Source organism: Buteo buteo, chromosome 21, assembly GCF_964188355.1.
Source record: "Buteo buteo chromosome 21, bButBut1.hap1.1, whole genome shotgun sequence".
Lineage (NCBI taxonomy): Eukaryota > Metazoa > Chordata > Aves > Accipitriformes > Accipitridae > Buteo > Buteo buteo.
In genome coordinates, this window is record NC_134191.1 from 24,148,969 (window position 1) to 24,173,974 (window position 25,006).

General features: G+C 38.3%; 1 protein-coding gene across 6 annotated transcripts in view; it reads right to left on the reverse strand.

The window, feature by feature from the left end:
• The window catches only part of IQSEC1 (IQ motif and Sec7 domain ArfGEF 1), a 356,171-nt gene that overhangs the window by 262,869 nt on the left and 68,296 nt on the right, over window positions 1–25,006 (reverse strand). For all 6 annotated transcript variants that reach the window (XM_075053238.1, XM_075053240.1, XM_075053239.1 and 3 more), the window contains exon 2: window positions 17,810–17,839. In XM_075053238.1, the coding sequence (XP_074909339.1) occupies window positions 17,810–17,839 (30 nt within the window). The remainder of the gene's footprint in view (window positions 1–17,809; window positions 17,840–25,006) is intronic.

Below are 25,006 nucleotides of genomic sequence, written 5' to 3' on the forward strand. Positions count from 1 at the left end.
AAGACCAAAGGGTTTGGTCTTCAAGGAGTAGAAGCCATATATTCTATAGAGGAGAACTTAATGTTATTGTGATTTACTTTAGGATTTTTTAGGAAAACTTGTAGTTATCATCAAGTGTATCCTAGGAGAGAACAGGGATATAAGCCATGATTATGCAAACCCCTTAAAATAATGAAGCAGCACTACAGAGACAAAGCGCAGATCCTGAGAACGTGTAGCCTTTCTGTTTTATGCTATCAAAATAGCACTGCTTTCTTCTTATGAAAACCCAGACTTCCAAAAATTTGTACATCATTTCTTCTCAACAAGACTGCCGCTAGAGAAACAGATTTAAGTGGCACATGCTTCCATTAATATTGCTTAGACATTGCAAGGATTATATCACAAGAAAGCAGGTGCATTCGCTACCCTGAAGCATTAAGAAATGACTCACCTGCTGAAGCAAAGAATAGAAAGAACTATCTCCCACATGCTCAGTCTTTATAGAAAGAGAATGGATTGCCATAAAATAGGGGGCCTTATACAGCAAGGGAAAGAAGAGATAGAAGTGATTCTGATCACGTTAGGGCTGGAACTACATCCGAGACAGAATCAGCTGTTTAAATAATGGACTGAGCAAAGAGCAACTCCCTGCCTGTAGACCACTTTGTCATCACCATACGGCACACAAACAGCAAGCCCTTCCAGGGACAGAGCTGTTCAGAGCATCAGTCTTACTCTGATAAAATCTGCTAGACAGAATCTGGGCACAGTGGCAGACACCAGAGGTTTTAGTCAAAACACAATGGCAAATCAGGAAGCAGGATACTACCTTTGGTCTCCCTTAAATGATCGCTCTACTTTTTTCTTTTACAATGTAATCCAGCAGAAGTTCTGGACTCTGAAATTATGGCATCGGCATAACCCCTTCAGACGTCCTCCATGTTAATGAGTTCATGAGCATGTCCAGGAAGACCTCCTCCAGCTCCACGGAACAAGGATTATAAAGCAATTTAGCCAAGTAGTGAAGCCAGAAATTACTGAAGTGTTCGGTCACTTTGCCTTGGAATTTTAGAGTCCTCTTTGGATTCAGCCAAAATACTTAAGCAGACCATTCTTTGTTTTTCCAAATAGAATGCAAGAGTAATGAAAAAAGCTGGCAACTGGTTCATGGACAACTCAGCCATATTTACAAATTTCATCAATTAACCACAAACATCCTTGGTTTGTTTGTTCAGCTTCCTCACAACTTTTTTCATAAAAAAAAAGCAGATAGCTACAACAAAAGACCAAGTAGCTACCAACTGTTGGTTCATTTAGTAGCTCTGCTTTTGGTCTGAATAAGTTCTTTCTGATATGAACTGCTCACTACGCTGAGACTTACAGGTGAGCCATACTACCTCTTCCTAAGATGGTCCAGAAAAACTATCAGAACTAAAGCCAACTATTTCTTAAGAATCCAGATTTAGAAAAGTGACTTTTGCTTTGAGTTTCAAAGAAAGATTAATCTCAAAAAGCAGGTATGGAATGCTTTAGAGTTTAATGGCAGGCCTATTTATGCTATCATTTTTAAACAAGTAAGTGCTGTTTCACTAATTTCTCTTCAGCATCCCAAAGCAATACACACTGTATTTCTTTCCCCTACAGTGTGCACATTACTCAATGATGACACCTTTTTCCAGGTATTATGTGTTACTTCAAGGTCTTTAAATAAGGCTGTTAAATGATTCTGATACCTAAATTCTGAAGGGTATGGTGGAAAGCGTTCTCTAAGGAACCAGATTACATCTGCTGTATGCAGAGCAGCAATGTCAATTAATTCACAATTACTTCAGGAATTGCAGCACGTTTTAGTGCCACAGGATTACAAATAACATAGTAGTTCATAGTCACAGTAGACCCAGTACTTGTAAATCAAATACTCATTTACAACAGATAAAGTGCACAATCAAAGTAATGCTCAAATATCTTGGTAATGTTACCTTGGTAGCATCTAGTCCTCCGTAGCTGCGTTTGAGAAGTCTGTTGTCATTTTTGCAAAGACCCGCGTTGGTCAGGAGGTTACTTACAGCAGTGCATTTCAAAGCAGTTCATTTCAAAACCAAAAGGCAGCAGAAAAAGATTATGAAAAAAATAAAAAGGCGTGACACCTCAGGCAAGCCAAGCCTACATTAACATATTCTGAGCACATATTAAATGACAAGGTGCAAGCTAAAATCCTCATCTTCATAGCAGAGTAGAAACATTCCTCAATTTATGCATCAGAGGTGAGGGGGTCATTAGAAGGCTAGCAATTTAAATGAATTCTTGCTGGATTTTGATATTTGCTTGAGCACAAAGGGACTTTTTCTAAAACTGAATAATGGTAAGTCATCTTAATTCATGCATATGAATGGTTTACAGTATCTAGAAGGGAAGGATTCAACTGATTTGAGTTCAAGGTTCATTTCAACATGAGTGATATGCTCCAGTGTTTACCACTCCTAAAGTTCTGAACATCAAATTAAGTTTGACTGTATAATAAACAAAAGCACATGGAAGACTGAAAATACCCAGAGAACATTCTCTAAGTGCCCTCTCAGAACACTTCAAAACACAGTCCTTCAGTGTATGACTCACCACTTTTGCACCGTAAACAACACAGATTAGAATAAAACTTGACTAAAACCAGGAGCAAGTTAGTTAACATTATCTTCAAAAGACTTTTTCTATTTGTCATACAATAGACAATAAATGTATGTAGTATTTAGTGCAGCTCTATTAATTTCGGCTCCAAACTCTATTTTTGTATAGAGATACTGTTTCTTGCATTAAAATTCAGAGGAGGAATCTTATTCCCCTGATAAAGTTAACTACTATAAATAAATTACAGGGGTATCCCAAGTAACGTGCTTGATTTAATCAACAAGAAGTTAACGAGGCCAAATTGATGGCAGAAATTAGGCAAGACTAGCTGGCAGGTATTTACAGATATGTTCAGCAGATAAGACTGTGGAATCAATATGGGATTTCGGCAAGTGAGGGCATCCATTACGGAGACAAGTTAAAGTGCTTTACTTTCTCCTCTTAACCCCAACAGAAGACAGGTAATGATAGGGCAAAGCAAGGAGGCACAAAAGGTTAAAGCTTTCAGTTAGTAATTTCTACTAAAAAAAGTCACAGAAACCTTTACAGCCTTCACTATGCTTTAATAACAAGAAGTAGGCATGAAAGGCTTTCTTACTGTGTTTTGTTCATCTTTCAAAAGAAGGCAAAATCTACAGCTTCATTTACAAAAGAAGTTAGACCAACATAAGTATAATTTGAGATCATGTGATACAACATTTGGTTGCTACAATTATCAATTCTAGTGATGTATCTTGTTCTCATGCTCCTGCTTCTGTATGATATTGGTGGCCACAGCAACCTGAAGATAAACTTTAGGACTGGACACTAAAGAAACAAGTAGTACATCCACAAAACTCCAAGAAGTCCTTGGCCTCTGCTTCCCACGTTGTAGAGCACAAGGATGTCTATGCTTACACTCCACTATTCATCCAAGCTCAGCATACTATGCTTTTCTAAAAACATTTTTGTTCATCAGTTCACAAGTCTGCCTCCAAGTGCACACCATGCAGGCAACAGATTAAAAATGACAGAGCAGGCACATCACTGCTAAGGCCCTTTGTCCTTTTCTGCTATTCTCTTTCCTGCAGGAAACTCATTATTTGGAGGAAATAAGAAGTTGACTACATTCTGAATTTTTTAAAAATTACTCTACTGTTTTTTCTTTGCTATTCAGCAAGGTAAGGTTTGTGTCTATTGTTTTATTACTCAGACCATAGAAACATTTGTCCTTTCTGCCCTTCATCGTAAGATGCCTATAGTTGGGTTTTTTTCCCCAAGTTTGTTCACAGCTCATTTAAATTAAAAACCATAAAAATCCCCCATCACTAACACTTGGCTAATTAGAATCCCATTGACTACATAAACATTTTCATTCTTTGTGATCTTGATTTCAAACAGTACAAGAATATGCTCCAGGAGAGATAGAGAGATTTAAAATTGAGCTGAAACATTAAATACATAGTAATAAAGTCAACTAGCCAAGATACTTTATACCCTGCTACGCTGGGCACAATAGGTTGAAATCATCAATTAAATATGTAAATGATTTTTTTTTCCTTCTCTCTTCCAGTTTAAAGTCTTATGCTCCCCTGTATGAGCTCGTTAGTCTAAGACATCTCTTCTTAATGGCTACTGCAACTTGGACTGGGAAACCTTTGGCCAGAGGCACAATTTGTTTATATGCCTGATGTAGCTACATGGATTCTCTTCCCTAATACTGGAAAGCACATAACTAGAAACATCTCGGAGATCTCTAATGGCAACTTAAAATTCCCCTATTCCACTGCAGAAACCTCTCCCCTGACCCTAGCAAATGGGGAATGTTCATGCAGCAACAGAGTGTGAGGAAATTTGAAGATTTATCAAAGTATAAAAAAATGAAAATCAAAGTCACCCAACCCAAACCCCACAAACTTAGAAAAGGGTGTCCTTGTTTCTTTACCCTATGGATTAGAAAAGGGACCGATACAATGCTGACCTTTCTTGGTCTCTCACTACAGTCCTGATCTTGCTTAAAAGTTTCCTTTCACTTTTAAAGCCAAATAATATTGAAAAATTCTAAGTAGTTTTTCTCTACAGGACATGCTGGAAATACTCTCTCTATAACTTGCTTCCCATAACAACATTTAGCTGCCCAAAAGGTGGCACAGTCAAATTCATGCACAGCTTTTGTTAGGACTGTAGTAGCCCACAACAAACTAGACACCTAATCCTTTCTCGTTATTGTCCATGTCAGACAACGGACAAAATCTCTTCAGATTCATCTTGTGTATCCCATATATCAACTCTGAAAGTACTTTCCAAAGGTAGCCAAGAGGCTTTTAATATATACAATGCACAGGTTCGAACTATTGACACTTCTCCTACCACAGGGAAAATAGATTTTGTAATGGTAAAGCTGGTTACATTCCAGTAAAATACAAATTAAGGTACTGGTGATGTGAGTGACTGGTCATTCAAGCAGTCTTAATTAATTATAACCAATCCAAAGATATCACATACTTAGAGCCCAAGTCTTCTTTTGCCCAGCAGTTCAGAGCAGTTTATAAAAAACTCTAAGAAACGGTTTCCTCCTTTCAAAAGTCAGCAGGAGTCCCGGCCTGCGGGGTTTAAAGACTTGAACATGGCTGTGAGGATGGTAACCCCACAAGCAGCACCTCCTGACTTCCACCGGCATCTGCTCCTCCTGTTCCCCTTCTACTCCTCCATCTACCCAACACAAACAAATTTTTTATTAGAGTTTCATGGGCAGTATTAGTGCAACAACATCCACGGCAGTTTTTTGCCAGGGAACTCTGTTAGTGGTGTCCTTTCCATGCCTCTAAATGGGAGTGCACTGCCACTGCAAGTTCGGAGCCTCTGAGAACTCTCTGAATAGGGAGAAAGCTACGGAGAGCTGTGTAAAATCACCACAAAAATTGACTTTTCTCTTTCTCCAGAAAGCAGAGCGAGAACTGCAGGAAAAAAGCAACCAACAATCACCACCTCAGCCATAAACACACATTGTCAACCAATCCAACTTACTTATCATAGCTCCTAGGAAGCAGCTGCATCACAACTGAAGCTTTAGTCTTGATTCCAATTATTTATAATGTGTATTTTAGGAAATTCATTTTTCTTCTGTACTGTGATAACCTAAAACATTCTTTTATGTTTTTATTAACATACTATTTTGTTCTCAGTTTCCCCAGTACATAGTTTTCTTACTTCATCTTCCATTTACTTGCAATTGCACTTACTGGAATACTTCCAAAAGCATCATTAAAACAGCTCAGATGAGGAACCAGATATCTAAATCATGGTTAATTCCTAGACCAAGGATCATTCTTGAATTACACTGAGGCATAAAACTACCTAGAATACAGATTAAAGAAGCAAAAAGGAAAAAAGGGCCTTTAAAGTTTTCAGCAGGTTTTTACAGATCTATTTTTTGCTGCATATTTTCCTGTTGGAAAGAATTAATCTAACCATGACTACGTGCGTAAAGCAATGAGATTAGAAAGAAAAAGTATGAAGGTTCTCTCTTTTAAGTTGTCAATGTGCAGACTACTACATAAAAATTGCTGCATTGCATCTGAACCAAAGGTACGTTTTGCTTAAAGTCCTATCTATAAGTATCTAATACATTAATTTGTTTGAAAGAAACAGATTACATGCAAGAAAGCAGAGATTTTTTCACCAGTGCATAAAATCATTAACAGAACTCATTGTCTTCTACTCATGATCCTATCAGTTTGCACATACACATGGATTTCCAATAGTTAGCGTAGACAATTTTCAGTGTTCTGGAAAGAAAAGTATGCCAGTTAATTCCATTCCTAAAGTCAGATTTTATTCCTGTCCTCACAGGCCTACATGAATACAATCACATCTCCATTAAAAAAAACCAAAAACCCTAGTTTAAATTCATATGATAAGCCTACTTCAGATCATACCCTGTCCTCCTCTGGAACTCATGCAACAGCTATAGTAGAAGTGGTTCTGTTGGACTCACTGCGCAACAATTCTGTTTTCTAAAAATGAAATCCCTCAGCCGGTTGTACGTGCAACTGAAGAAGTCAACATCTCTCAGCCTACAACGCAGACCAGGGAAAGCTTTGTGTTTCAAGGGTACACACATTCTAGGTTCTTCTGAAAAGCAGATTTAAAGAGAAGCCAGAAGGTGACTTCCTTTAGTACAAGCTGCATAGCAGGATGTCTTCGCCTCACTAAAACTCTAGCTCATTTAGAGGTGATTCTCATTGCCCCACCAAACAGCTAAGAGATGTGCTAAATTCTACTCAAAACGCACACTACTCCTGCTTGTCTTGACTAGAGTGAGGGCATAGAAACAGGAATACAGCCAGGTAATTACAAGCTGCTCAGCAGATGCTCCAGAACCAACTTTAACCAAAGCCCCTGAAGAACATTATGAAGCACACAGAAAGTATAAGATATTCTATGTTTTTTCCTTCTTTGTACTCATATTCTATGCCTTAGATTTAGCCAGCTTTTCATGTGAATTCCAACAGAAAAGAACAAAAGCAACTCAGAATGGCAAAATCATGAAGGAAATTCAAAGTACTCTATCTACACCAAAGAGAAATCCTGTGGCACTACAAGCACTCAACGTCCTGAATTAAGTTGTGCACACATGTTGCTCATTAAGCAAGACTTATCTTACATAGTAACCGACGGGACTGCTTACGAACACGAACGCTCCTTCAAGAATTGAGTATAAAAATTGGCTGCATTGAATTAATGTGAAACCACTTACAAAGCTTTGTCTTTTCGAGATTGCAGATTCAACAACTGCCAGCCTGTCAAGAGAATTCTATTGAGCACAATCAGCACTTATAAACTTACATAAATTACAGCTGTCTATTTCCAGTGGAAATAATTTTAGACAAAATGCTTGCATATGCTAGTTTATCCACCTGGATGGTATCCAGTTTTTAGCAAGACTTGATTCTACTTCAGTAGAAAAATTGGGATCTCAGTAATTCAGAAGTCAAAATATTAGTATAATACATTGTCTGATGCAAATATTTCATTAAATTGCAAACAGACGCCTACCTGTGTTTACGCAACTATTGTGAAAAAAAAATCAGCCCTTTGCCCTTCGATTCACCTATCAGTACAATGCTATCGTATTTTCTTGCTAATTGAGTTTAAGGAAAGAGTATTAAGGGGGGGGGGGACGACGACCAGCTTCATTCATGCAGAACATTTTTTTCTACAAAACATAGATGGTGTCATGACTGTGATGCTTAAAATCATTTGCAGTACCTGAGCTTTTGAGTCATGAAACATTATGATATGCCTAAAGATTCTTCAACATGTTGAAAAGCAATCCAGAAAAATAAAACCTTACTACATGAAGCACAGAATCATGGACTTCTTTTGAAGACTGTCAGGTTAAAGAGGTCCCCTCAACCATATTCCTCCTACTAGCTAGCACTATCATGCAGTTACACATTATACTTTGAGGCAATAATATGATTTTGGCTGTATTGCCCAAGAACTAGAACTCAGTTAACTCACTTCGTGACTAAACCGCCTCAAAAAAAGCACAGTATTACTCTTGTGTTTTTCTTGTTTTTCTTCTTCCAACAGAGGATGTATAAAAACAATAGAAGGTTTATGAAATAAGGGATATGCTTCTCACATCAACACTGTTAACTTTCTGAAATTTTACTAAGTAAAACATCTACTATTGTAGCTACTCAATGCTAAAATGTCACTCTATCAATACTGGACTGGCAAGGGTTTTTTTTTAAATATATTAGTAATTCTGCTTGGCAACTCAGATACATAATTTGAAACACTTTGACCAATTGTTGAGGTATACATACTCAACCATTTTTGAAAATCAAAGTTTTAAACCACCTCAAATTGGCTACATAAAAAAGATGAAGGCACTCGGTATCACCAGGAAGTCTTGAAGGTCTAGTTCCAGTTCTGTGGTGGTGCATTTCTTCCCCCTCACTGGGATGATCTATGAACTTGGGAAGTCTCGCGAGGCCTTAGCATAAGTGTCGTGAGTTGGGCGGTTAAGCGTCCCTTGACCATACCAGGAACTCTCGCATGGCCAAGACAGGGAGTTGTACTGACCATTCCGAGGACTCCTGCTGCCTGGCAGAGGCGGGGGACGGGCGTAGAGATAATTAGTTCTCTCCTGACAACCTTGAGCCATATCTTAGTCCTCTCCTGACAGCCTTGGGGCATCCCATATCTGAATCTTACATCATTCTCTGACAGCCCTGGAGCCTTCCTTATCTGAATCGTAACTCATGTGAAATGGTACCAGCGCAGCTGGGATTCCAATCATTTGCTGATGACTAAAGCCAATCATCTCCCAAACCTATAAACGGTGGTACTAAGTGAGACCTTTTGAGCTCTCCTGGACCGCAGCAGGCTGCAACCAGCATCTCCCTCCGAGCAGGACGCCTCTCAGAGCTCACAAACTTAGCATTTTCCGAAGATTGGCGGTCTGTTGCCAAAAGCCAACAAGACTTGGGCTGATACTCTCCGCTCCTTGAGGCTCAACCCCTTCGCCTGTTGAGAAAGATCCTGAAGCATTTAATATGAGTATTTTCACTGAACTCAAGGAGAATTTTTAAGAGGTATACTTCTTTTACTTGCTTATGTATATCTCTTTGTGTGTTTATGCACGTGTGTATTAACCTGAATATTCTATAGCAAGTATATTACAAATATTGCTTTTCAAATCTATACTTAAATTACTGTCATAAACTTTATTTGACTGTGAATGAATCTCAGGCTGCTATTATAATCTCTTTAGATATAAACCATTGCACAAGTCTGAGACTAGGAGTTGATGCAGCCACGCCTAGACTCCGACAGGAGTTTAGAAAGCAAGGGGGTCTCCTCTGAACCTTTTGACTCAACGGGAGGTTCAGTCTCCCATCATGAGAAATCAATTCTAATTCAATTTTCCTTTGTATGTTTCTTTACCCTATTGCATCTTCAGTCTCTGTATACATAATTTTAGTTTGATTCTGACTTGGTTTTCCTTTGTGCATTTCATCCATGTATTAAGTAATAGAGTGAATCTTGCCATTGAATTCTGTGAAGTTGCGCTTTTATATAAATGCCTATTAAATAATTTTTACTAATACCATTGGAGGATTCTTTAAGCCATCCAAACCACTCCGTTTCGTGACAAGTTCACAACCATTTTCCATAATCCCTTTCCCAAAATCAAGTGCCTAAAATGCCACTACTAACACTGCCAAGGTACTTTGTTGTACTGAATGCAATTACACTTGAGGAAAAAGATTTGCTAGTTTGAGTTCATTCCACTTCAGAGTATAAAGAACACAAAGTGAAAAATTTGTGAAAACCATATTACAGAGCTCAAACAATGACTCCCTGTCAGCTAAAGCATATATATGGCCATGTTCTGCTCTCTGTAACCATTCAAAATCTCTGCTGAAACAGTTCACAGTATCCCAAGAAGAGCAAGGTGGAGGGTGTAGGCCACATGGTGGTTTCAGATATATTAGCGCACTAAAAACAGTGATGCAAAACTCTAGATACACGAAGCAGTATCACCTTCTCCTCTTCCAACTTGGCAAGCATCTTGCAAACATCATCCAAACCTCTGTTTGTCCATTTCCCTTGTCAAAGAAACTTGTGGCTTTTCTCACAAGGCTGATGGGGAAAGACTGCCATCAACCACCAGCTCACACCACTGAAGTTAAGGTGGTTGTGCAGAGAAAGAGCAACGTCCAAGAAAATTGTCCTCCTTGGCACACAAGTTGTTGCCTTCTTACCACCTCTTAGAGACAAGCCTTGCTGAAGCAATAAGGAAGAGAGCAAAAATTCCTGTTTAATCATGAACTCTTTCACCATCAATACAATTTATTCACTTTGTATTGTAAGGGCATTCACATTCCATACATGTCACATAGCACTGTCACACAGCAATATATATTTAATTTTACTATCAATTCATTTCAATAGAACTTTCACCAATGGCAAAATGGTGAATGGTGTTTAGTATGCATAATTCAGAATTCATCTATTTTTACTATCATCCAAACATCTACCACAGTCTTTGACAGTGGACTTCATTGTTTTTACCAGATTTTTAAATTTTTTTTTCCTTCCAGTTCCTCTCCCAATTAGAAATTAAGTTCTGAGTGGTCAGACAGGTAACGCTACAATACAACACTGAGGTTGCTGTGCAGCTGGGAAAGAGCTTTCAATTATCTGCCAAATTTATAACTAGTTAAAAACTTAAATGATTATCAAGCCTGAAGAGCCTTTTACAGACAAGTTCAAAGCAACACTAGAGCTTAGCAGAAACAGTTTATGAGAAATCTGCTGAGCGCTTTGGATTCTACCAATTATTGATTTTAGTAAGCTTTGCTAATCCTTCACATACCGTTTCATAAAACAACTTCTAAGGTATAACCCTAATAAAAAGTCTTGGGGGGGAAATAAATCCAGTCTGGTATTAATTCCTACAGATAAGCGTGTACTCCTCTAGCAGTCAAAAGGGCAGAACAGACATTCTAGTTGCATATAAACAGGAATGCTGGCACAAGATTTCAGAACAGATAATATAGGGCTAATTTGTTTTCAACAGCTCCAAGAATATCTGGAAAAAACAATGACAGTTGTTTAATAATAATAGCTTAATCTAAGATGTTAACAAGAGATGTGTGTTACTAAAGAGAAGACCTACACAGAAGCTACTCCTCCCCTTTTAAGAAAGCTCATACACTAGTGCTTGCATCTCTAGCCTTCACTACTGTTATAATTTTATCTAAAGCTGGAATTTAACATTCTGTTGTTTTAAATATCAAGTTCCCAAAGTGCAGTTAAAGTGCACAATTAAACACGGGGATACAGCTTAAGTCTCGTGGGCAAGACAGTGGGATTGAAATCAGAAAATCTGCTCATTGCTACATCACCGACTCTGTGGTTCGGGGACCTCACCGTCACCCTCCTCTCTCAGTTATCATTTCAGCATGAAGCTCTTCTGCCCGTACAGTATTCCTGGGACTTGGGCCCTAATCCCTGAAACGAGCTGGCAATGCTGTGGTACTCTCTATTCGCAGCCATCTCTTCTTCAAGAAGATTTCTCTGTCAGAATTCCTTCCTGAGCAGTCCTGGCTTACCCAGACGAGTATCTGCTGTACCTAAGGTAGTAACTCACAGTCCGAAACTGGAGCACGAAGGGATGAATGACAGTACTTCATCCAATGAAGTCACTCAACTACAAAATATTTGTCAAGAGGATATACACAGAGAGCATGTAGTGTGTGGTAAAAAGGATAAATTGCCCATATTGTTAAGGGAGATGACCAAGACCTGAAGCCACAAACGGAGTGCTGATTTGAGCACTCTGTACAAAGACTTTTATACCAATACCATCTCCTACTCCTGGAAAATCATGTACATTACAGCACACTGCTCACATGATTCCACGTTACACAGGATGACGGATTTGTAAGAAGAAATATGAATATGTATTCCCAATCTTATTTCACTTTTTTCTTTTTTTTTTAGTTTTCACTTATTTATTCTGTAAAAGTAGATGTTTCATACTGCTTGTAGGAAAAAAATTTTTTTTTTAGCATCGTGTCGAGTTAACTATTAAAGATGACACAGAAACAGTTCTGACTTGATGAACATATTGCTGTCCTTTAATTCTGAAATTCAGACTAAAGCTTTGTAATTTTAAAGCCATTGGCAACTCCACAACCATCTCAGCTACTAGAAGCTGTTTCCATATACTTTATTTCTGTTAGCAGTCATAAAACTAATTTTAATTAACATCAAGAAAGTCATCATATTCCACTCCACTGTAGAGGGTCAGCCTGACATTTACGTAGAAATCTGTTGGAGGCAATTTTTTTGTTGGTTTTTAAATTAGTAACAAATGGTGATTTTGCACATTTTAAGGACTGGTTATAAAACCGTAGAAAAGTCTTAATGGAATGATTAAAACCAGCCAGAAAAGGCCCTGTTTACACGTAGTCAATGGGTTGTTTAGATTGCAAAGCAATAGATTTGAACTCGAAAATTAGTTTTACAAGTTTATCTGTCTTTAATTCCCCAAAACCTGTACTTTGCAGGTTATCAGAAAGGAGGCTGAGTCACATTGTTAAAGTAGATTTTACTGGGGTGAAACAAAACAACCCCCCCAAACTTTGCTTCCTGCTAGACTTCCTCTCTGGCTCAGTAAGTGCAGTTTGTCAAGGTCTGTTTAACAGCCATTCCTCCCACTCTCCACGCAGCACAGAATGAGGCTGATATTCTACAATTCTTTCCCACTCTAAAGTAAATTAGACAATTACTTTTCCACTTAATCTAATGTACACCTTTAGAAGAAATTAGCCTTTCCGCATGATCCTCAACAGACACAAAACCTTCCATGTCCACCATCTATTTACATACTCAGAAGAATTACAGACTGAGACTTTTCTTTTGGTTCAGCTAAATTATTTGGCTGATGTTTTCTCCACAGCTAGTACTTCAGCTGCCCTCTTTTTTCTTCTTCTTCTTTAACTAACCTTCAGGCTCTCTCCTCTTTCTCCACATATTTCTTAAATTACGTGGGTATTCACAGAACACCACACTTTTTTGACAATAGCCTTGGCACCTCTCAGTTCAGGAGCCACAAGAACCCTCTGCTTTTATGCAGTATTGTTACCGATAGCTTACCCCATTTTGTACTTCATTTCTCCTTTGAAAAGCACACAACTGGGAAGGAACAAAAAACCTAAAGAGGCCAGGTCAATGCCAGTGGTCTGACTAAAGACGTATTTTGCACAGGATGGCTGCTGGGACAAGGTCTGAGAGGTGCTCTGTGCTGCTGACGACTGACCAAAGCACCAGCGGCAGCAGAAGTATTACACCAGGAATATCATGGAACCATTGTGTGGAGTAGCTACAGCCAACTCAAATGTAATTCATCTCACCTGTTTTACTGGCAGAAAAGCAGCAAAGGAATACCGAGGGAAATGATTAATTAAATCTTAACATCTTTAAGCTGTTCATACTACTATTAATTTCTTACAAGAATAAAAATGGGAAAAGAAGGAAAGCCAGACTAGAGGTATTGTTTCTGGGCAGATTTTAGCGGTTTGCTAGTCAGAGATGCTTACTGATCTTTTGAGTCCCTCTGCACCTTATGCACTGCTTGAATCCTCTATTCAGTTGCCTTGTGTTCATTAAACACACAAGGTCCATAGTAGAGGTAAGAGGAACATCTTCTAGTTACTAAACCTTGAGACGTACTATTCTTGCAAACTTTGATATGATAGATTATACTACATATATACATTCTCATCTGTAACTGTCAGGTCATACTACGAAATATTAAAGTTGCTTGTAAAACAAATTACATTTTCTACTGAAAACATGTGAACAAAGACAGCTAATTAAAAAGTACCATCACACTGACAATTTCATAGCTCACTGTATATGTTCATTACATCTGAGAATGCAAAATGTTCAGAGCAGTTTATCAGTTTTAATAGATTTAACAAATACCTAGGCTTGAAAATTACATGGCATTCACCAAAAGGAAACCAATGCAAACTTATTACAGTACAACAATATTATAAGCAGAAAGAATTTTAAGGACTTGCACAATGGGATAATTTATTACTTTTTGTCACAATGAGAAAGCAAAGGAAAAAGAAATCAAGAGGATTTTTAATTGTTTCAGTGTATTATCTAGAATCATATTGCCTTTCTGCATCAACCTTGTCTCTGCATAGTCAGATTCAGTGTTTACTGCATTTCAGAGCACTTGAAAACTTATCCAAAAGATGTTTTGATTGTTATGACAAGCTATAAAACTACCGAAAACAAATCCACCAAGGCAATAACTTTTGCAACTCTGGAACAGTATAAAATTCTAGGGCATCGCTTGTATTGGATGTTCCATTTCAGAATGAAAAAAGCCAGCTATTCCAAAACAAGCGTCTCAGTCAAGAGTCTGATCACACTCACTCAACTGCAAGAGACTAAACTGAACCCAAGGATTCCCAGTCCCAGGCACGTCGGCATATTTGGCATCAGACTCATACGGCCTTCCAGACCCAGCTGTGTATCACAGCTTGGGGGTGGAGGAAAAGACAGGGACAAAACAACCAAAAAAACCCCACAAGATGTATGTATTTGCCTGCCCTCTTGAATCCTAATTCTTCTATTTACTGCTCAGAGACAACTCCTAAAAAGACCCTCCTAGGAGAATTAAAAAGTTCAATGAGGATGACAACGGCGCAGGCTTGAGAGGACATGAGGAGGGAAAAGAGGATGACGACTCTGGTTCAGAGTAGACCTACTCTGCAAGTCAACGCCCGTGTCACTCCAGTATCGGCTCTGACCCACACTGAATTCGAGAGACTGATCTGTTTCTCTCTGCATCTGCTAGACACACAGAAATAAAAGTTAATGATTGCACTGGTTCATCTCATACCCAGGTAGCACTGAACATGAAAGATCTTGCTTCTATGTAACAAGCCACTAAACTGTTGTAGTGACTGAGGAACACCTGCCGAACTATCACCCATCTGATCTCAAAACAATCTTCTGGCAGAAAAGAGGTAAAAAATAAATGGTTGTATCTCAGAATTTGTTTGGAGTGATCCTGTTATCTTAAGTGCTAATGCTAGTGAGAGTCAAACACTATAATCCTGATACTTTTGCTTATTAACAACAAACATATGCCCTTAACTAATTTCACTCAATATGGTATCTGTCCAGTTAATGCTGAGACAGTACATATTATTCCTGGCTTCTCACCTGCTCGCAGCTTCTTACTATACTTTATTTCATGACTTCAACTGAACAATTTGGCAGAAGACGCTGGCACAGTATGGTCAGCATACTGATTTGCTGGTATTTTGCTGGTATTTCTGTGAACAGGAATGATGATTTCTTCTCTTCAGAATTTAAGCACTATCCCCTAGACTGACCTTATTATTTCATTTGAGATTATTACATTTCATCTTCATTTGCCCGAAATAAAGGAAAACAGTATGAATCAAATTAACCACAATGTAAAGAAGCCACCTAGACATAGATAAAGAGCTAAGTGAGATTTTGCCCAAGGCAAGACAAAAGCTGACCAGGATTTCATGCAGGCAGAAACATAAAGGCACATCCTCAGTGACATTTCACCTCTGCTCTGAAGAAACACAGTTTAAGAGGGAGGATGGAAGAGCTGGACTGAAAGAATGTTTCAGGAGTACAGCTCTGCCTTCTGCTTAAGTTGCCTGCTCCTGCATTCATCTGTTAGCCTAATTTTAGGCTGTCATAGAAGTCTGGAACTGTCTCGGAGTAACTCACGTTCATGCCGAATAACAGAATTAATTCACTGAACAGCCTCAAAACAGGAGATTATATCAGCATTCCAAGACTCATGCTGATTGCCTGCAGGTTTCTGTAGAGAACACATGGTGTTGATTTTCACCATCACAACCCTGAAGCCTGTATACAGGAGAAATATGCCCCATACAGTATGGCCAGTTTCTATAGGTAGCCCAAATCTGAGCAGACCTTTCTTGTAAGGTGTGGAATTTATCTGGCAAGACATACTAACATGATTCCATCAGTCTTGCAGCCCACCCCCTGCAACAAAATAATCCTAGTTCATTAAGATGCATGCTAGAAGCAAGGGCTAGAGTTCTATTAATGTTTAGTTTTTAGGTAGCACCCAAACCAGTTACTGGCTTTCAGCTGTGCCTATACACTACTCAAATACCTCCAAATATGGTCTCTAATAGATGAACTCTACTCTTAATCAGCAGCAGTGATACCACACATCCCTACACCGCCCCCCCCCCCCCCCCCCCGAGCAACCAAATCATACAGGAGACTCGCAGGTCAAAACAAGAATGACTATTGTAGGTTGAAATGTGACCTCAGTTATAGTTCTGTAAATTCACATGTCAGTGGACTTATTTTTAGTTTGCAATAGCTGATCAGGATTAGTCCTTCCACAGCTTGCCAGCATATTGGCAACCCTACTGGGAATTAGAAAAAACCAACCAAGGAATAAAAAGCACATGCATCTTACTACAGTCTTAACTAGAGCAGCTTGTATTTTGTCCAGTTCAGTTGCCACATATTAAAATATGCTACCACCTTCCCATGCACAGCCTTGAACTCAGGTCAATACCATATTGATTTTGATTTCTATTGTAAGAAAAAAGCATTTCAGAGGATCTTTGATCACTTCCTACAGACTTCTGGTTTTCTGATATCAGATCAATTATTCTTCTGCAGTTCACATGTTTTTGTGGATAGTCTGCATACCTATGGGTAAGAACTGGATTTTTAATTCTGCAAGTGAAGGCTCTGGCCTTTTTTTTTTTTTTTAATGTGAAATAAAATACAATGTCTTTAGATGCAAAGTGCTGACAATCCCCAAAACAAGTTGCAGGGTATTATGGTGAACCCACAGCCAATATTTCGGACCTTGTTATCATTGATCAACGGTCACACTCCTTGAGAATCAAGGCATCTGCTTAATTATAATGGTGTAATGAATGTGGAACACATTCAGATTCAAGTGTGTAATTTTAACATTTCAGTCCTGTTTAGAGCACTTTTACAAGCTCTACAAGTTTGACTCAGCCACATCGTCAAAAAGGTAGTTTTATAAAAATACTCTTGAGGTAACAAGTATAAAATACTAAATGAATAAGTTAAAAGTAAAGTATCTGATAATTACATTAAATTCCCTAAATTATCTGAATCTTCCAAGCGCATAATGAGTGTTGTAATAATAAGTCAATGAAGGTTATTGCTGTCACAAGTAAAGAAGGGGAGACTACTAAGAAAGCCTGAACAAGTACACGGACTTCTCCCCAACACAGACGCTGCCTCCAGAAACTGGCAGGCAGCTGGCTCACAGCTTTGCCATACAAATGACTATTAAGCATGCATTTTGATTGAAAGCGCTGGAAAATAACTATAAATAACCTTTTGCAATTATCAATACTAATATATGAGTCTTAAACCATATTGGAGATAGAAGTGTTCAGGAAATGTCATGTTATCTATTACTGAACTTACCCAGGGTAGAAGATCCTGTATTCAAAATACAAATGGCATGCCAAGTAGAACCAATAAAACCTGCATTTTTTAAAAATCTCATTCTCATAATACTTTTTAAATAAAGTTATGCTTTTTAAATAAAGTATTTTCTTAGAACAAAGACATCAAGACAAAGAATACAATGTACACATACCTGATGCTTCTTGAACTTTCACCTTCAGACCTGTAAAGTAATACACAAACACTTAGGGCATAATTACTTCCAGTATTTATAAGCCAGATGTCTAAAAATGGCAGACTCTTATGCATTCTCTCCCTTTGTATTTCAGTTAGTTTTTCTAAGGTTTGTTGTACTTTCCCTACTAACAAGACATTTAAAAAAGAAACCAGTCTACTTAGGTTTAGAATAAATCTATTAGAAGTTAAAAACTAGTTAACAGTTGAAGTCAATAACTGCAATATTAAAATATATGCTGACACCCTCAGAACCCTCAATAAAGACCTTCTGTAAACATGCACTAGCAAAGATTTATGTTCCATATTTCCAAGTGAAAAGCACCAGCCTCTGACATTATTCTAGAAGCAGATTAGCTTGTACTTTTTTTTTTTAGCCTTTCTTCATTCTAACTGAAAAGGTCATAGGCAAATACATTTAGGAATCTAATCCCCAGGCTTATTAGGCACTACTCAGAAGGGGCTACGGTTTGCAAATAAAATAATCTAAAATATTTTAAAAACCCACACTTGTCTGAATTTCATAAACATGCAAAAATGAGGGATAAGATATAGCAAGTCACAGAAGCTCTTAAAGGGCATATTTTTCTCAAGTTGAGATGATTTTATCAATCAAAACTGGAACAAAGCATCTTCCCCCTCCCCTCAATATCTTTTAAGTAGGAAAATTTAGTGTCATTCATATTGACAAGGTTTCCTCCTCCGAAGAGAAACAGAAACATAATACTCCTAGCATTTCATGAACAAACACAAATTCCAGAAGAAAACATACAACCATTTGCCCAATTCTTTTCCTTCCTCACTCTAAAACAATCCAGTCTCAGTGCTGCAGAAGCCTTAATTACATTCGTTGGCTCTGCAAAACCAGAACTCAAACGTACAAAGCAAAGCAGGAGGTTCCAGAGCAAAATGAAGCCTCAAAACACTTTCTCCATGTCATAATCCTACCAGGGATCCAAATAAAAAGGTGATCAGTATGAACTTGCAAACTCTAGCACTTAAGTGTCAATAAGGTAGCACCAAAGTTGCCTCCTCAAAATCAAAGACAAGGGTATTTCTTTAGTAACTAAAGAATCTTCCCTAGTCTGACTGGGCAAAGAAAGAAAGAAAAAAAAAAAAGACTGATTTCTTATTACAATGACTTCCATCCACCTCCAGTGACAACTTGCATATTATGCTAGAGGCAGTAGAAAAAGTTAGGGCTACTAAAAGTTTCGTAAGTCTAATACTAGAAAGCAAACAGTACTAAAATCTCATTTTCAGAATCTATTGTAGAAATAGGTACCAGAAATTGATTGTTTTTTTCTCCCCCCTTCACTACATGTTCTAACATCATTTTCTTCAAGCTCAAAGAAGTCTAGATGATTTTAAAAGCACAAGCTGAGAGGAAAGAAGGAAAAATGAACTTGGCCTCTTGTCCCATGAGATACTCAGGCAGAGGGAAGAGTGCTGTAATTCAGCAGACTGAGTGTAGGTTACAGAAAGGCGGCCGGGTATACCTACATGTAGGAATATCAGTTGATGTCCCTGACAGCTAACATCACAGAATAGTTTAAACCAGAAGTGGAATTAGCACAGTGGAAAAAATCTGTTGCCCAGAGAAAAGTGAATCAACTTCTGCCAGGAAGGAAGATTGCAGTAAGTAGCTGTAGTGCACAATCTCTCAATCTGGAACACCCAGCTGGGTTACTTGATTTTCTTCAAAATATTTTAACATCTAAACATGCACAAGACTTCAGAAGTGGTCTGCATTTCCATCCTGGCACCCTGCCCTAATAAGACAAGCAGTCTGACATCCATCCTCCTCATACATCCCTTTTAACACATACAAGAACAGAGGTGAGGAAAAGATTGGCACAGGGCTAAATTCTAGCATCAGGTTGCAGCGTCATGAATTCAAAGCTGACACAGTATTAATTCATGAGTCTCCTTTGCTTCCCTTCTCATTTTTTAAAGCCTGTCTGGTCACTTTAAGTTGTTAGGTTTTTAGATATGTATATGTATTCTCATAGACAAAAGGCAACTTTAAAGCATCTTTTTCTACATGAAGACCTTATCCCCGGAGGTTACCTGAATGCAAGGGAAGCAAGAGAAACGAACTCACTTAGGCATCCCCATGAGTAATGAAAAAATTAATGAAGAAAGTATTTAACTGACATCTTCCCACACTCAGTTTTCAGCAAATTGTATCTTGCAGAACATACACCTTACAATTGAAAAAGATGTTATATGTAATTGCTTGTACTATTAAGTTTTCAAATATAGCCGAGACAACTGGATGTTTAACCCCTTAATTTTCTGCCTTTCCTCTTGACTAGAATAACAAGACCATCTGGACCATCTAAACAGGGAAAATGTCTTTAAGCGCTCAAAGCTTTCTGGGCTCACTAGAAGAAGCAACCAGCCATCCTAGACCACCTTCCCATCAACTCACTATTCCTCTCACTGAAACTCAAGAAGTATTTTAAGTAAGGCAAGGAAAAGTTGCAAGGTAAAGGCTGGCCCTCTGCAAGGTGCTCTTTGCCGAGTTATGCTCCCTGCACCAAGGCTGGAACCAACTGCTCTCCCAGGCTGATCGTCTTCCGACTCGGCACAGCTAGCCACGAGGGAAGATGGACCACCATCCCTTCTTTATTTTTAGAATCCCCAAAGGTAAAAAAAGCTGCTAAATTTGCATTTTCAAGGCAAAGATTTAGTCCAGTAAATTCCAAAGAGTTAATCAGAGATGGTCAATTTTACTCAGGGATTGAGTAATTGATTTGCAGGGCTGAATGAACACACTGCTGAAAAAAACAGCTACTTATAGTTTGAAATAAAGCATTAGATTTTCTTTAAGCATTCTTTAAAAGCCAGTATTTTAGATCAATATTTAATGTTTCTGCTTATGCTGTAAGCATGTACTGGGCCCTGGATTATTTTTTTCCTTTTGACCCAGACAAAAGAAATGATACCATCACTGCTGAAAAAAGGAGAAACGTAAAAATTTCTGGCAATATATTGCATTATTTCTTTTAAGGTAAACCTTAAAGGAGGAAGAGGCTATGATATCTACAATATCTGCTATGCTACAGTACTTTAAACAGAATATATTCTATTATATATCTAAGTTATATCAGTGATGTGATAAGTGTCATGCAACTTTCTCCAAGATATCTCCTCTCATCTCTGGCTGGTTTCCAATATTTCATTCTCAGCAGAACTAAAGATTAACCCACACACCCCACTGAAGTACAAGTTTGTCTTCTTCCTGACCCCAGGAACTTTATTCTCAGTAGGAAATATGGCAAAACACATCCTCTTTAAGATTGTTACAGTCAGTAGAAGCAGAAATGACTTTGCTATTAGCAGTATTTACCGTAATTCCACTGCAAGCAGAGGCCAGGAGGAACAGGTACTATCATAACAAACCTTGAATGAAAAACTAATTGCAAACTAAAACAAAACCCCCAGTACTTAAGACTTAGAGGAGACCGCAAACCAAAGTGACTATTAAACAAAAATAATTCAGGATTTTAAGTTTAAATGAAGTACTGCCATCACCCTCCATCTGTCAGTCCACATCTGAAAATGAAATTTCAGAAGACATCTCCTTTCATGTTACTGAAATGACTTACTATCTTTTGTTTTGCATACCCAAGAGACAGTCACCACTATGCTCCTATAAATTCAGCAAGCAGGAAAACGACAGAGTATCTTGGCTTCCAGTTGCTGAGTTGGCTGGCAATTTTTCAACAAAACATTCTTGGTGGGAGGTTGTCAGCTCAGAAAAATTGAAAGCCATTTACAGGAATATCATAATTTTGAAGCAATCTTTGAGAATAGCACAAGACAGAAAAGCCACTCAAATTGGGAATGCGAGAGGTTCCCGTTTGCAATCAGCAAGTCTCTTGTTCATTTAGGTGAGAGTAGGGTCTTAAATCCCAGAAGCAGCACAGCTTCAGAAGCAAGCCTCATTCAGTGGCAAGTCTCTGGCTCACCCCTGCAAGGAAATGTTCTACTCTCTCCATTATTGCCCCCCTCTTAAAGAATTAATAAACCAGCTGAAAGTCTTACGCCATCTGATTTGTTGTTTACACTTAAAAGTGAAACAGCACAATGTAATGCTGCTTCCAAAAGCAGCTTCAGGACCAGCTTTCCATCTGACTCATAGAAGTAATAATTTCAAAATAAAATCTTGTTCATAACCATTAAGGCATATTACATAGACTGATGTACACAACTACCCTGCAACAATTTCAGCCTTAGCAGATACTTTATTTAAGCAACGAGTAGAGTTACAGCAATGTTCTATAAAAACAGATTATATAGAAAGTGGGAACAGCAGTTTTAAAACTCTATTTGTTTAACATGCAGGATGCAAAATTTTCCTTTACATGGCAGGGTAGAAAAACAGCCAAAAGCAGAACTGAAATCTTACTGTAAAACCCCACAAGCGGACAGGACTTTAATGTAGTTTCACAGCCCCACACTCACCCACATGGTAGTAAGCCAAATCATATCTCCTCACCTATTTAGAGATGTCACTCCCATCAGCATACAGAGAACTGGGTAAAAGCCAAGGTTTATAACAGCGTGTTGAGCTTCCACACTAAGTAATCATACTCCATCTGAAATACATCTTCTTGTGAGTCACAAGAACTAATTTTATTTTAGGAGACCTACTACAGGTATGAGTATACAGTAACCACATATTAAAGAGCAATCTAATTTCATTTTTTACAAAAGAAAAAAGATTGAACCAAATCTTTACAGAGCAATAATAGAATCAATGCGTTTGATTAAGCCTTGCTTTGAGCACAGAACTTGCCTCAAGAAAGAAAACTATACCTGTTACAGGTTGTTCTTTTGTAGTATATGAAGTCTTTCAGCATTTGTAATGCAGAGGAATGGTCTACCTTCACAGAAAAAAGCTTCAGGAAGAATTCATTAATGGCTATATAAACAATACTATTTATATCACAAATAGGCATTAGCATGTTTCAGTATAAAGTTTCTATATATATATGTTCTGAGGAGCAATTCAAAACAAGATAGAAGTTCCCAGGAAACTTCCAGCCCCATCTAAAGGCTATTAGAGCTACCTAGGATTTTTAGTTTACTCTTTGTGTCTGAATGACATTACGTGCCCCTGTGGGTCACAACAGATGTGCAATACCCTGTTAAGTAAAGAAATGCTCTTATTCCAGGAGTCTGAAAAGAGTAGCCTTGCTTGCTGCACATACAGTCATATCAAATATCTAAAACCTCACCGAGCTCAAAGGCAAGCACACTTGCTGTCATGCTCTTGCCCTCCTGCTAAGTAGGTCTAGATCAACATCAGTGCATTGCCAGCAATGTACAAAACAATGTGTCCGGTAACGCAGGCATATGGAATGGAGGTTTTCCTTTCCAAAAAAAAAAAAAAAAAAAAAGGGTTAGTTTGCAAGACTTTGTATCTTAGACAGGGTCAGAAAAAATCTACTGAGCTGAAGACTCTTAAAAGAAGTGACAAAATATTAAGTATAGCAAGACCTGTCCAGTCAGTAGCATTTTAACAAGGTAAGTTTCAGGATGAGAAAAATTATTCATTTCACCACTAATTATAGCCCTTTCAGCAGGATTCTGTTCTTATGCATAACAGAATAAAGGAATGAGCACTCACTGCAAAACCATGCTCTTGGCCTGCCCATCACAGTAGTAACAGGAAGAATAAATCAGTTACAGAAGTAGGATTACTGCATTGCATTTTGATTTAATGCTGAGATAAAAAAAAACAACAAAACAAAACCAAAAACTATCTTGCACAGTAGGAAAACCGCTATTTTCATGGATTATTTGAGAACAGTAATATCCTAATAGTCTTTTTGTTCTTTTCCAAAGAATATGAGAAAGTCTAACAGCTACCTTGAATATAACTTGATTCAGCACCCTACTGGACAGGATCTCTAATAACTTTCTACAGAACAAAAAGTTTCTTTCAGAAGGTTACATCTGACAAGTCACACATGATGCACATTAGGGTTAGGAACAGATAAAATGCTGCTAGTAATAAGCAATCTTTGGAAAGAGATGTGTGCAGTCAGAATAAAGGTAAGCTCAGAGACTTCAAAAGAAAAAACAGTGTAAACTGAGCTTCCCTATTGCAATGCCAGTCAAGGTTTTCTCACTATTTTACTCTTCAGAGGTATGCTTATTAAATCAAGTCATCTGCATACTGAAAACAGGAAAAAGCATACAGAAGTTTTTCCTTGAAAAGAAGAATGATAACAGAAAGAGACCCACATATCATTGATGTGATTTTTTTTTTTAACTTAAACTGCTAGAAGTGTTCCAATGTCACAAACCAGAACAAGTATTTACCTAATAGAATAGAAAGACGTGTTTTATTTTAGTGAACATAAAGCATTTGACCTACCGATATTCAGCAAAATGAAGGACTGGTGTATAACAAACAGCCTTCAAACCTGGCACCACATCTTTGTCTGGCATCATTACTTCACCTCCCACATAATGACTAGACATATTGCCAGGGGAATTTCTTAATACAAGATGACTGAAGTTGTTATAGCATCTCCACATCCATCTCTTCCACCCTGAAGCCTATAGGAATTGAACAGGAGATGGGCAGCAGTCATTAGCACCACCCAAAAACCAGCACTGAGCGTAGAACCGCAATACCGTTGTGGGTAGCAATGCTCAGAGACCACTGAACACACCAGCAGGACTCCAGTGGCTTCTGGTGAAGTCTTTCCTCTCCACTACTTTCTCACATTGGTCTCACCTGATCAGGAAAAAGCCAGCACCTAGCTCAAAGGCTTCGTCCCAGAGAAGGTGCAGTTCAGCCTGAGGCTAGGAACTGCTCACCTTAGTTTCTCCCTCTGTACATGCATCATCCCAGTTTTGCTTTGATCCAGCAGTTTCCTTGGAAGGAAACTATGGAGCTATCAGCTTAAACCTCTCCTGCCTGCTGCTGAAATACACAGTAACACTAGCCCATGGACATATGTGAGAAAAGACAGCAAAATCTGGTACTGCAAAGGCACAGCACCTCACTAATATCACAGCTGCTTCAACATCACAGAAATGATAGGCCCAATAATCCTTGCGATGTTTTTATTGCATACGGTTAGAAATACAACACTATCTCAACAGCAGTAGATTCCTAGTCTGCAGCATC